The sequence below is a fragment of the Cheilinus undulatus genome, linkage group 7, assembly GCF_018320785.1.
Source record: "Cheilinus undulatus linkage group 7, ASM1832078v1, whole genome shotgun sequence".
NCBI lineage: Eukaryota > Metazoa > Chordata > Actinopteri > Labriformes > Labridae > Cheilinus > Cheilinus undulatus.
This window is the reverse complement of record NC_054871.1, coordinates 10,884,151-10,897,284: the sequence shown is the minus strand read 5'-3', so window position 1 is coordinate 10,897,284 and position 13,134 is coordinate 10,884,151. Positions and strand designations below refer to the sequence as shown.

Genomic DNA, 13,134 nt, shown 5'->3' with positions numbered 1-13,134 from the left:
GCTTATCACCTAATGACTCTGTCTACTAATACAGCAATAGATGTGATGGCAATATTTCTTTCATCATAATCAATATTTGCCGTAATATCTGATCTGATAATGTTGCCGGGATGAGGAGTATCCTCACAAAGAAGGAAACCTTGAAGAAACCTGCTGATTAAACTTAAAGTAGAGGTCATGAACTTACAACCCAGTGATATATCACACATGTTTGGCTTTTAAACGTCAAGTAAAGATGCACAAAATGCATTAAAGATCAGAAGGGCAATTCTTTATGTGGTACATGGAAATCGGCTCAACCTTAAAGTTGCTCACAGCAGCTTGAAAGTTGACTTTGCCCTCTTTCCACCTTTTAACACAGTCCCCTGTGGTCCAAATGAAACATCTGTGCTGTACTTAGGTCAAAATGAAATGTAAATCAAGCACCAGAGGAGGTTTTTGACCTTGTATAAATCATTTCTCAATAGCCTTTTCTAGAATGCATGGTTTTGTTATGTCACTTTAAATTCAAATGAAAGGTTGCTGAGGAAATATAGCAGTCAAGCTGTATGTGTTTCTATATGATTCCAACATTGCTAACCCTGCTACTACAGGAAATAACACAACTGTCATTTTATATGAAGGCTAGTCGCTAGCATCACTGATGTCATTTGGCATGTACTTAAACATACTGGTATTTCAACATCTAACACCTCTCTCTTCTATACGAGGTATGGCTATTTAATAATGAGACTGCTTATCAGGATAAAACCATGTGGTTCCCAGTCACACTGAGTGTTATACTGTATAATAGAGGTTGGGCATTTACACACAGCTGCTGCCAATAAGTGGCGTCTTTAGTTCTCTGCTAGCTACTGATTAAAGTGACCACATTGTGATAAGGCACTGGAAAATGATTAGCTTAAAAGTTGAGCAATGCATATACTTAGATTTTTTGGTGAAATTGAACCAAACAGCATCTGAATCTTTTCATACATTAACTGAGGTGTATGGGGAACACTGCATGTCACATTCGCGTGTGTTTGAATGGCACAAAAGACTGAGTGAAGGCAGAGATGATGTCCGAGACGATGAGCGTTCTGGGCATCCATGCACATCAAAAACTTCTGAAAACATTCAACAAATTGAACAAATTGTTCAAAATGATTAATGACTCAGTTTAAGAATGACAGCAGGAATGGTCTCAACAGATAAAAGAGACAGTTTGGCAAGTTTTGCAGGAAAATTTGAACATGACAAAAGTGTGTGCCAAAGATGGCTCAAAACTTCTGATTCCTGATCAAAAGGGAAAATGCAATCCAATAAAAGGAAGCCCATTTTTTTCTGAAGGAATGTGATGAAACTTGGATACGATCCTGAGACAAAACACCATCGTCACCAAGGATGAAGAAAGCATGACAAAGCAAGTCCAAATTCAAGACCATGTTGGTTGTTTTCTTTGACATTAATGGTGTTGTTTTGGAGAAGTGGGTTCCAGGATGGTCAACGGTGAATGAACATTGTTGCAAACAGGTTCTAGAAAAACTGCAAGAAATCTGCAGAGACCACAATTGTGGAAAAAGGGTTTCAAGACTACCATTTTGCTCTCAGTAAAGCAGTGTTCCAAAATCAAATCACATTGCTTGTTCATGCTCCCTTTTCACCTGATCTAGTACTGTGTGACTTTTCCTTTTTCTGAGATCAAATTTGGGTTCAATGGAACACGTTTTGAGTGTGTCAGAAGTTAAAAAAAGAGGGACAGAGGTTCTGAGACAACTGTCTGAAGAAGATCCACTGGACTGCTCTGATCAGTGGAAGACCTGAATGCAGCGGTGTGCTGATGCAGAAGGAGGAGAATTCTATTACAGCATTCGTCACGTTTTTAAATAGCCCTTTTGTTCTGTTTGCCTTTAGTATCCCGCCATGTTTTCTGTGTCAATGTGAAGCTTTTTAACAGAGTAAAATCTTTAAATCTATTTTACACTTTTACATATAGAAAAGGCAACTTTGTGTGGAGTTTTTGGTCTAAACACTCATACCACATACTGTATATGTGCAAAATAAAAATGTAAAAAGTAGCCTGAACTGTCAGATAGACTGTTTCACATATCCATGATACTGATTATATTTCACATTCATTCAAGCAACACCCCATAGATGGTGTTTCTGAGAGGGGCAGAACCTTTGATAAAAGGAAATGAAATTTTTGAGGGTGATTGGATTAACGTTCTGCCTGTCACATCCATAACAGACCAATCAGAGCGACATAACATATGATGTAGTAGGTGTGTACTGCCAAACAGGCAGATCAACAGGCAGCTGTTACGATTGTTCACTGTCAATGGAGCCAGTAAATCAAGCCAGTTCTAGCCAGCCTCTTACCAAAGTCAGCTGTTAGAAAAGCAACATTTTTCCACTATGAAAGCTTTGTGTGCAGGTCTTTGCTTTTCTTTAGATGAAGAAATGTTTTTAGTTCACGCTAACCCCTTTACCGGTCACCATTATTTATGAGCTTGGAGTACAACTAAACCACACCCATAGCCACTGCTTCGTTCTCCTAAAATGATGCTGTTAGTCTGGCTGTTTTCTAACCGATCCACCTGATGACAGAAGTGTAATCTGGCCAACCCTTTAGCTTTGCATAACTTCTACAAAAATGGGTTTTTCATATTTTGCCCCCTTTTTAAAACAGAATCAATTATGCAAACATTTTTGGCAACGATTTCCAATTTTGTGAGTTTTATTTTTGACAGCAGACCTTCTTACATAGCTTTACAGCAGACATTTAGGTGTGTGCACCTTTCTTACACACGGATAACTGCCACCAACAGGCTGTTGTGGTTATTTCTGCTGTCTGATAGAGTGTGATATATCTCTTTCCAGTTTTGATGTCCAAATTTCATCGCAACCAGAATAAATTTCATCACCATCCCTTATCAAGATTGTTTTATCGCCCAGCCCAACCTGCATCCATCACATTTGCTTGCACCTGTCTCCCTCTTTCTTCATTCCTTTTTCTGTCTCTGTTCACTCTCCCCCTCTCTCTCTCAGCAGGTGAAATTGATGGTTACAAACCTTGTAGTCAGAGGAAAATGATTGGATCCAAACAGTAGTAGAAATGTAATATTTTCTCCCTGTGCAGTAGGCCGTATTAAACCAGGACTGAATGAAGGGAGTGAGGCATGGTTGGTTCTGTGTAGATGCTCGAGTTTGTGTGCTTTTTTTGTGTCTGACTTCCCAAAGTTTTGTCTCTTTACGAGGCATTTCTGCTCCACTGGACAGAGCAAAGGAGTGAGTAACATGACAGATAGAAGCGAAATGAGAGGATGAAGGGGAGAGGCAAGAAAGTGAGCTAGATGTGTGTGTGAAAGCAAAAGACAAAGAGATGGAAATGTCAGAAAACAGCCACATTAAAAGGAAAGTATAGGAGAGCAGTTTGAGGAATTATTAAGGCGTAGATTTCAAAGGTTTTTGTGTGCAAAATCAGGTATATAAGAGGGAGAAGTACTTGGCTGTCTCTTCTGTCTCCTGCACTAAAGATGAAGTTGACCTTGTCCTCTGCATGGGAATTATTCAAATGCCGGAGTCATGCTCACCTTCAGCTTGTGCCGCAGGTAACTGATGTGCCAGCTAACAGAACAGAGAGTACACACCTGAGGACGAGAACCCAGAAACACACTTTTAGACGTGTTGCAGCTCTAAAAATAGAACAGAGTGTCAGGTCTGTTTGTCTGTGCAGCTTTATCCACCTGCACATCTTTGCAGCAGTATACACACTTGGAGAGATAACACTCTTCAAACGCATCCGTCCTTTTCCACTTTCAGTCTGGACCACCTCACATTATGCATTTTTGCAGAGTGAATTGTGTGAATAATTAAATGGTAAACATTATGCTGTGCAGAGAAGTTCAGTGTGTTTGTGCACGGAATGTATTTTCTTTTAAATGGTCTATTCGGATATTTTATTTATGCCCACATCATCAAAAATGCATGCTTTAAGGACCTAAATAGTACAAACGCAGAACACAACCTCAGTTATCTTACATTATGTTCCCTCTGGGGAATAAAAGAAAACTCTGCAGCACCCACAACTGATTGTACATGTCGGTTTCTGCAGACAAAGAAGTACACTTTTCAAATGTTTGTCTTATCGTTGCAGGTGAGGTTTTACTCCGAAGGTCAGCATATATTTCCTGCCACATAGACATTAGCACAGTTATGATTGACTGTATAACAAATGGCCCATGTCTAGCTGGGTAATGTGAGGGTGATAAATGTGTCCTGGTCTTACAGTGGTAGTTTTAATGGAAGGCAAAGGTCTCCACTCTCCCTGAGCTTTGAGGCTTGTTTTTCCAGTCAGTTGATGTCAGCTAGTAAATAATGTCAGACAGGGATTTACTAAGACATGCACTGTTATGACATGACTGTCTGTCTCCTTCAGGAAAGAGTCCGTACCTGATGTTCACCAACCGTCATGAGATCAGACGCATAGACCTGCTGAAGAGCGAGTATACTCAGGTGGTTCCCACGCTGAAGAACGCTGTGGCGCTGGACGTCGACGTGTCCACCAATAAGATGTTCTGGTGTGATCTGTTCCATCGCAAGATATACAGGTAAAAACTCACAAAGAGAATTTTTACTCCATATGACTGATTTGATATTTATCAAAGCATTGGAATAAAATTAGAATGTCCAACCTTAATGTTAAAATTCTTTGTTTTGGAAAAAAAACGACTGAAGATTTCCTTTAAGTGTTGTAAGGTGTTAGCTTTAGCAACAAAATCTATCCACTGTTCTATCCACTGGGTGGGAAAAGATTAAATAAAGCCTAAATGACTTCAGCCATTTGGTAACTTATCTGTGGCAGCTTCCAAATTCAAAATATTGTCTTAACCCTCTGAGGTCATTATGTTTTTGTTAAAGATCACATATTATGCAAAATACACTTTATCAGGCTTTTGTAACAAAAATATGTACCCCTGGCCTGTCCACTATCTCCCCAAGAATCAGACAAATCCATTCCCTCTCCCTCTCTCTTTCTCCAGCTTTCAGAAAATGTTTGCTCAGTTTTTCCCCTCATGATGTCATGTGGGGATTTAGCCCCGCCCCCAGGTTCGGTTGGCACTCCCTGCTTGGAAGAAAGTTCCGCCCTCCTCTCCTGATCCCCCTCATTAAGCTGCATTCATTTCTCGAGAGGGGTGGAGTCAGGGGTGGAGTCAGACAGCTCATTAATATTTAAAGCTACAGACACAGAAACAGCTTGTGCTGAGCAGGGCTGAAACACATGCAAACATCCAATACTGGAGTGTTTTTCAGCAACAAATGTCACAGGCATGTTTTTGGGGACCTCTAAGAGCAACATAAACTTGTCTTAAAGGGGTAAAATATGTGCCTTTTAACTTCTTTGTCATTTTACATCGCAAGAAATTTGGTTCAAACACTTCTGTGAACACTGGAATCTCATCTTTCATATCGACCCTCACATGATTCATAGATGGAGTTTCAGGGCCATGAAGAGAACAGTGGGCACATGTGACCACCTCCCTCTTTGCGTCATTGGATTAACCTCTGTCTGTCAATATATGAATACATAATTGGTCAAATCCTTCTTTTGCCAACCAACGGACACTCTGGAATCCCTAAGGCCCTCCCCATCACAGTTTTTGAAGGAGTTATAAGGCAAGAGACCAGAGCGAGAAGAGAGAATTGGACCTGTTGATCTCAGATAATGGTGAAGCATTTGAATGTTGCAGAGGCCTGGAACAAATACTGAGAAGCAGGGATGAAGATGACGCAGCTTCATTTTGGTGAAAATAGAGTGACAGACACTTTGGTTAACCTATTTCCAGCAGCAAAACACATTTTGTCTACATGAGTGAAGGTGTTTTATTTACAAGAGACCCAATACATTACAAATATCAGATTTCAAAATTCAGCATTTGGGCTAAAATAACTCTTTACACAGTCCTTTAGGACAGCGTTTCCCAGCCATTTTCCTTTGAGCCCCCCCTACATGTACCTAAGTGGAGCCCCCCCAGGACCCAAGAGAGAGGAAAAAGTTACACACTGCCACTAAAAATCAACATAGATGTTTATTGTTTCACTGATAAAACCCTAAAAAAGGCTTTTGCATGCTTTTCTTATCAAAAGACTTTTGTTATAACTTTTTGTTACTGTTGTTCTGACTTTTTGTCAAAACAGTCCCCCCCCCCCAACCAAAATTGGTGACCCTAAATTGCCCGTTACAGTGCCTGGTTGTTTGTCTCTGTATGTCAGCCCTGCAATTGACTGCCAACCAGACCAGGGTGTACCCCATCTCTCACCCAATTGCAGTTGGGATAGGCTCAGACAAATTCCTATATAGTGGTCCTGAAAGAAGGACTAGTTGAAACAGTTTCAGGTCTATAATCAAAGTCTTTCAGGGGCTCCCATCAAGGATTTTAAGAGCTGCTAGCTGAGCTGCCACTCACTTTAGCTGAGAATGTTTGCTTTTCCAAACATCAGTGGACTGAAATCCCTTATCCTGTTATATAATAATGACAGAAACACTCAAACAGATGTTGACTGGATTTTTTTGTCGTGACAGTTAGTGCTTTCAAAACAACAGTGAAGATTCATCTGCAGCTTAAATGACAAGACTCAGACTCACAAGATGCAGGATTTTGATGTGGAAAAGAACTGAAAAAAGCCCAACCAGTGAAAGCTTCTTACTGAAAAGTGACTGACAAATTCCTCGTAGGGAGCAGCTCTGGATTTAAGCTCCTATAGAGATAACTTTACTCTGAACTGAATCCGAGCATTAGGAGTAGTGATAAACTGTTCTCCTGTTTCTCCTCTATCCATCCACCCTGTTGTCTTCAACCTGTCACACCGTCTGGTGGTGAGACTGACACACTTAGGAGGTGAAGTTTGTGCGTTTATGTGTGTGTGTTTGCATGTCAGTCACACCTGGAGGGTCCGTTTGACAGCTAAAGGTGGAGCTGTTTGTCCTTCACACAGAAGGAGCACACACAGTTATGAAAGCTGCAGGTATAGAACTTACACCTGCCTGTGTATATGTGTGTGTGTCACCCTGACGGCAGGCAGGAAGTGGGAGGGGCCTTCTATCATCTCAGCTGAACCATATGCTCACTCTTAATTTCACTGCCTCAGTAATCGCCACCATTACTCATCTGCGTGCACACATAGACAAACTCCCACACACCTCAGAGACGCTCAAGGGCTTGTGACAGAGAAAGGACAAATTAACTCATCGGCTGTGATGAACTCCACTGCAGAAGCAGCCATAAACAAATAGACACGGACACTTTTAATTGCCTGCAACAAGTTAGCTTGTACGTTTGACTTTAAACTGTTTCAGCAGTAGACACTGACACTCTCTGACTTGCTTATAGTGACCTTCAGTTCGTCTGTATTGTTGAGTCTGGTGTCTCTCATCTTCCTCTGGACAGAACTCCAGAGATTCTCTACAGGGTTCAGGTCAGGCCAGTTGGCTGGTCAATCAAGCACAGTGATACCATGATCAGCAAACCAGTTTCTGGTTTTGGCTTCACTGTGGGCAGGTGCCTAGTCCTGCTGGAAACGGAAATCAGTATCTCTATAAAGCTTCTCAGCAGATGGAAACATAAGGTGCTCTAAAATCTCCTGGTAGACCGCTGACAGTGTTGACTCTGGACTTAATTAAGCACAATGGACGAACAGCAGCAGATGACATGGCAACTGACTGTGGCAACTGAAAACACTGGACTTCAAGCACCTTGGATTCTGTGCCTGTCAGATCCTTAGACTCTATGACCTTGAAATCAAAATTTATTTTCATCTGAAAACAGGACTTTAGACCACTGAGCAGTGGTCCAGTTCTCTTCATTCTTAGCCCAAGTGAGACAATTTTAATGTTGTCTGTGGTTCAGGAGTGGCTTGACACGAAGAACATAATACTTTAAACCCATTTCCTGGACTCGTTTCTTGCCAGACTTCCCTTCTAGTCAGCTTTCCATGAATATGCTTTGATACAGCCTCTGAGAACAGCCTGCCCTTTCAGGAGTGTCCTTCTGTGGTTTCCCCTCTTTGTGGAGGGTGCCAGTGATTGTCCTGTGGACATCTGTGGAGTCAGCAGTCTTCCCCATGATTGCAGTTGTGTGCACTGAACCAGAGTGAGAGAGCAGAGGCTTGAGAAACGTTTGCAAATTAGACTTTTCCACAAAATTCCAAGATTTTGAGGTAATGGATGTTTGATTCTTGTGAGCTGTAAGTCATTATAATCAATATTAAAACAAAAAGAAGTCTAGAAAAGAAGTTTTACATTATATTTTTTTGCTACTCAAAATTCTCATCCTTTGCCATTCTTTAATCCACATTAATCTGTGTCAAACTGTCCTGAACCAAACCGGACCACTTTGTCGACACGGACCACACATGAGCATTGTGTGACCCCAGTCGTCCACTTTTGGGGTTTTTTGGCTCTCTGAATTGTATTTTCTTTTATTTTCATTTTTTGCCTGAATATCTCACGACTTTTTGGACACAAAAGTAGCGTGACGTCATCTGCAAAGAACCTGTATTGTTTTTAGCTGAAGTGTTTTTTTTAGGATAAGTCTTTAGACATGCTGTAGTGACATTAACCCAGAAACAGTCATCATCATCATAGATGACTCAGTCTCCTCCCTTATTTCTGCCGCTCCACCATACACACACACACATACAACAAAATGAGTGTTTTCAAGTTGTGAGGATGTGTCTGACATACAGTAGACAATATCAGGATGTCACTTGTCTCGAAAACATCACGTTAATTTTGAAAGCAGCTTACTCAATGTTTTATTAAACAGGAAATAGAAAATACATTGCTGCTGTTGGACTTTCACAAGGGGCTTCAGAAAGACCTGAAAATCCTCTTTGAAGTTAAAATACTAAGTCATAAGAAATTATAATAAACATTTTCCCTCCTTTTTTTGACTAAAATGTCTGATCTGATCATACACTTTTTTAAAGCTTTTCCAGCACGCTAGTGATTGCCTAAACAAATCAGAGCCTTGTAGACAGAAAATAAAATCATCCTGACAGCGTGACAGCGATGCAACTATGCAGGTTTTTGAAAACAAATAGAACTTTTAAGACACCTTATTTCTTTGTGAAAACATTAAAAGTAAACAGCATTAAGCAAATGCTGCAACAATGGGTGCAATGCTCAATAAGGAGTATTTTATTGAGTGTGTATCCTAAAATGATTCCTCCTCATTGTCCCTCAGTGTGATGCCATGGGTTTCTGGGCTAATTCCTAGTTATTAGCAAGCTCCGGGTCGATGACTTGTTAACTTCCTCCTGTGATGGAGATGTCTGTTGCAAACAAGGATTCAGCCAATTAAAGATGCAATCTGCTGCTGGGCCTGGACTCATCTGTCTCTGTCTCATTCTTCACTCTACTCTGCCCTCTTTGCAGCACAAATACTGATTTTCGCTATGTGTCGGAACAAAACCTGAAGCTTAAACTTAAGATGTTATTTTAAGTAATCTAATAATCTTTGGAGGCATAGACGTGTTTGAGAATTCCTCATGTTTTATGCATGTTATATCAGATGGGATTCGATTATTGTATAATGCACTGCTAATATTCACTGCCTGTAAGAGGCTTACAAGTCATCATCATTTAAAAAAGACATAGTACCCAAATTAGACTGTGGATTCTGATTTTCCTTCCAAAAAGAAAGAAAATTCATAGAATATACAGAGCCAGGGGTGTCAAACTCATTAAGAGTCAGGGGCCTGATTTGCTCCAGTGAGACATTTTGCAGGCCAGGCTATTTTTTAAGCAACATATATATATATATATATATATATATATAGACATCCTATATATATGTGTTGATCAAGACCATAATTGCGTTTCTTGTTGACATAAAAAAATTGTATGTAAGTAAATTGAGTTGATATTAGTTTGGCATCACACATTTATCATAATGAGGGATTAAATCAGGCTGGAGATTGAACTGAGTCACTCACCAGAAGCGAGATATGATGCCTGCGTTTGTGGCTGATGGACAGTTATGCAGGGAAAGCATTTGCTATCCTGAGAGCTGCTTCAATCCTCCATAGGGATAGATGTTTGGTTTCACAATGCAAAAACCTCTGATGTTTGTTACAGCCTGAGGAAGGAAACAGGAAAACTGAGGTGCAGACAGGACCGGACTCTATGAGAGATCCAAGTGCAGCTGTGCACGGTGGTTATGTTCTTCATCTTAATAAATAAATAAATAAATAAATAAAAAGACAAAATAAATCCCTCTCCTTCAGTCTTAAAAATTATTCAGTCTGCATCAGCCTCTATTTTGGACAGCGTGTTTGCCAAGCTGAGGTGATGAAGCAGGTGAGCTGCTGTGCACTCTGCCATGGGTCTTTTTATGATGTTCCTCCCTGCTCCAAAGAGAGTACAACATACCATATTTAACTCATTTATTGCATCATATTATGATCTTTCTTTGCTATGATTAAAGATAGATTATGAAAAATGAGTGAAAATTTGTTTTTCTTTTTAAAGATTTATATTTGGACTTTTCGTGCCTTTATTCCATAGAGGAGGACAGTGGATCGAGTCAGAAACAGGAGAGAGAGTGGCGAGAGACATGCAGTAAAGGGCCACGGGCCGGATTTGATCCTGGGCTGCCCGCATACATGGGTCGCCTTAGACCGCTAGGCTATCTGGGTGCCCTGAAAATTTGTATTTCAGACACCTAACTTAGATATTGAAAATTATTATTATTATTTTTTAATGTCCATCTTTTTCCCTAAACATCTCTCGGGCCGTATGGCACCTGCTGGCAGGCCAGAAGTGGTCCGCCGGCTGGAAGTTTGACACCCCTCTTTTAGAGTGAATCTGCATCAACTCAATGTTTTCTTCCAGGATTTATCTGTTATTTATAGTTCTTAAATAGAGGACTGTTGCACTGTATCCATGAGAGATTTCCTCCTCCTCTTCCCCTTCACTACTGCCTTTACCTAATTGGCTCTCTAAGTGAGTGACAGGTGTTACATGCAAACCTTGTGACACGAGAGAAAAGCCTCCGATTATCTCTCACAGGACAGCAGCAGGCTGACTCTCCCTTAAAATAGACAAAGATGTCTGCAGTGGCTAACACTCTCACAGCCAATTAACAACACAGTCTGCTTTCACATGTCTGACTCATCCATCTCTACCTCCACATTTGCTCCGTCCACCTCTACAGCCAACTCCTTCAGCGAAGCTTCTCCTCCCATCTGTACCTCTTGTCTTTGCACCCTGTGCCAACTTGTACCGACGGGATACAAATTGGTACTTACCCAACTTTTTAACAAGGTTGTCTTGTTTTACAGCTCTCATGTAGAGAAGACAATCATGTGCAGATGTTAATGGTGGAGGTGAAAGGAACACACCAACATTGGGGACAGAGAGGACAGAGACAGTGGAGAACAAGAGATAAATTGAAGGAAGATTGAGGAGATGTTAGACAGAGGGTGTGACAAAACCAAAGACAGAAACAGGTTGTTTTTAGGCTCCTGATAAATAAAGACAGACTCAATCTCCTTGGGAGGAGCTGTTTACTGAGAGGCCCCGGGTTGTTACTGAGGTGTCAGGTTTGGGTGCCCCAGACATACCATTACCTAAAGTAAAGAACACCTGTTCCCCAGAGTGGAATTGGTATACAGCAGAGGTGGAAGACAGAGGATTTCTTCACAAGAAAAGGGCACCAGTAAAGTGAGATTATTCTTATGTTCAAGGTATAAAGATACTGAAGTTTTGTCTCACCTCTGTGCCTCATTTACAAGCACTCAGTGTCCTTAAGAACTTTAATAAAATTCAAGAAATATTAAATTAATCGCAGGTACTGTCTAAACCCTCCCTTATCCAAAATACAGCCAATAAGGAAGTAGTAGCAAAGCATGCAGTACAAAGCTAGAAAGTTGGCTAGAAAATGTAAGTCCTTCTAGAAGTACATGAGGTTCCTTTTCTTTACGTTTACTGAAGAATTAACATGCATTTTTTTCCTGTAAAACACGACAAAATGTGACAATAAAAGATGTGTTTAAGTAAAAACAAAAAGAATTTAAGGCAAAGTAAAATGACCGGAATTGTAAACTCATAATGTTAAAGGAGACATATTATGCAAAAATCACTTTTTCAGGCTTTTCTAACACAAATATGTGTCCCTGGCCTGTCCACAATCCCCTCAAGTACCAGAAAAATCCATTTCCTCTCCCCCTCTCTTCATCCACCTTTCAGAAAATGTGTGCTGAAACAAGCCGTTCTCAGATTTCACACCTATGGACCTCACCAGGGGCCTAATGTCATGAGGGCTGCATCCGTTTCCTGAGAGTGGTGTGGTCAGGGGCGGAGTCAGACAGCTAATTACCATTTAAAGCCACAGACACAGAAACAGCTCATTCTGAGCAGGGCTGAAACAGAGGGGGTTTTAGAAATACAAAAATCCAGTACTGGATTGTTTTTTAAGTAATAAACTTCACAGGCATGTTTTGGGGACCTCTGAGAACAATATGAACTTGTCATAAAAGGGTAAAATATGTTCTCTGTAAGTCAGAGAGATAGCTCTCAGATCTGCTAACTAACAGCACCAATAGCTAACAGCTCTGCTAACTTACAGCTCTGCTAGTTAACGGCTTTGCTAACAGGTCTAATATTTAACAGCTCTGGTAGCTAACAGGCCTGATAGCTTACAGCTCTGCTAGCTTACAGCTCTGCTAGTTTACAGCTTCAATAGCTTCCAGGTCTGATAGCTTACAGCTCTGATAGCTCACAGCTTCGATAGCTTGCAGCTCTGTTAGCTTACAGCTCTGATAGCTAACAGCTCAGTTAGCTCTGATAGCCTACAGCTCTGTTAGCTTATAGCTCTGATAGCTAACAGCTCAGTTAACTTACAGCTCTGATAGCTAACAGCTCAGTTAGCTTGTAGCTCTAATAGCTAACAGCTCAGTTAGCTTGTAGCTCTGATAGCTAACAGCTCAGTTAGCTCTGATAGCTAACAGCTCAGTTAGCTTACAGCTCTGATAGCTAACAGCTCAGTTAGCTCTGATAGCTAACAGCTCAGTTAGCTCTGATAGCTAACAGCTCTGTTAGCTCACAGCTCCGATAGCTAACAGCTCTGCTAGCTTACATCTTTGCTAGTT

At 40.8% G+C, this 13,134-nt stretch overlaps 1 protein-coding gene across 3 annotated transcripts in view; it reads left to right on the top strand.

The window, feature by feature from the left end:
* The window catches only part of lrp8 (low density lipoprotein receptor-related protein 8, apolipoprotein e receptor), a 319,636-nt gene that overhangs the window by 256,624 nt on the left and 49,878 nt on the right, over positions 1-13,134 (top strand). For all 3 annotated transcript variants that reach the window (XM_041791395.1, XM_041791394.1, XM_041791393.1), the window contains exon 10: positions 4,421-4,592. In XM_041791395.1, the coding sequence (XP_041647329.1) occupies positions 4,421-4,592 (172 nt within the window). The remainder of the gene's footprint in view (positions 1-4,420; positions 4,593-13,134) is intronic.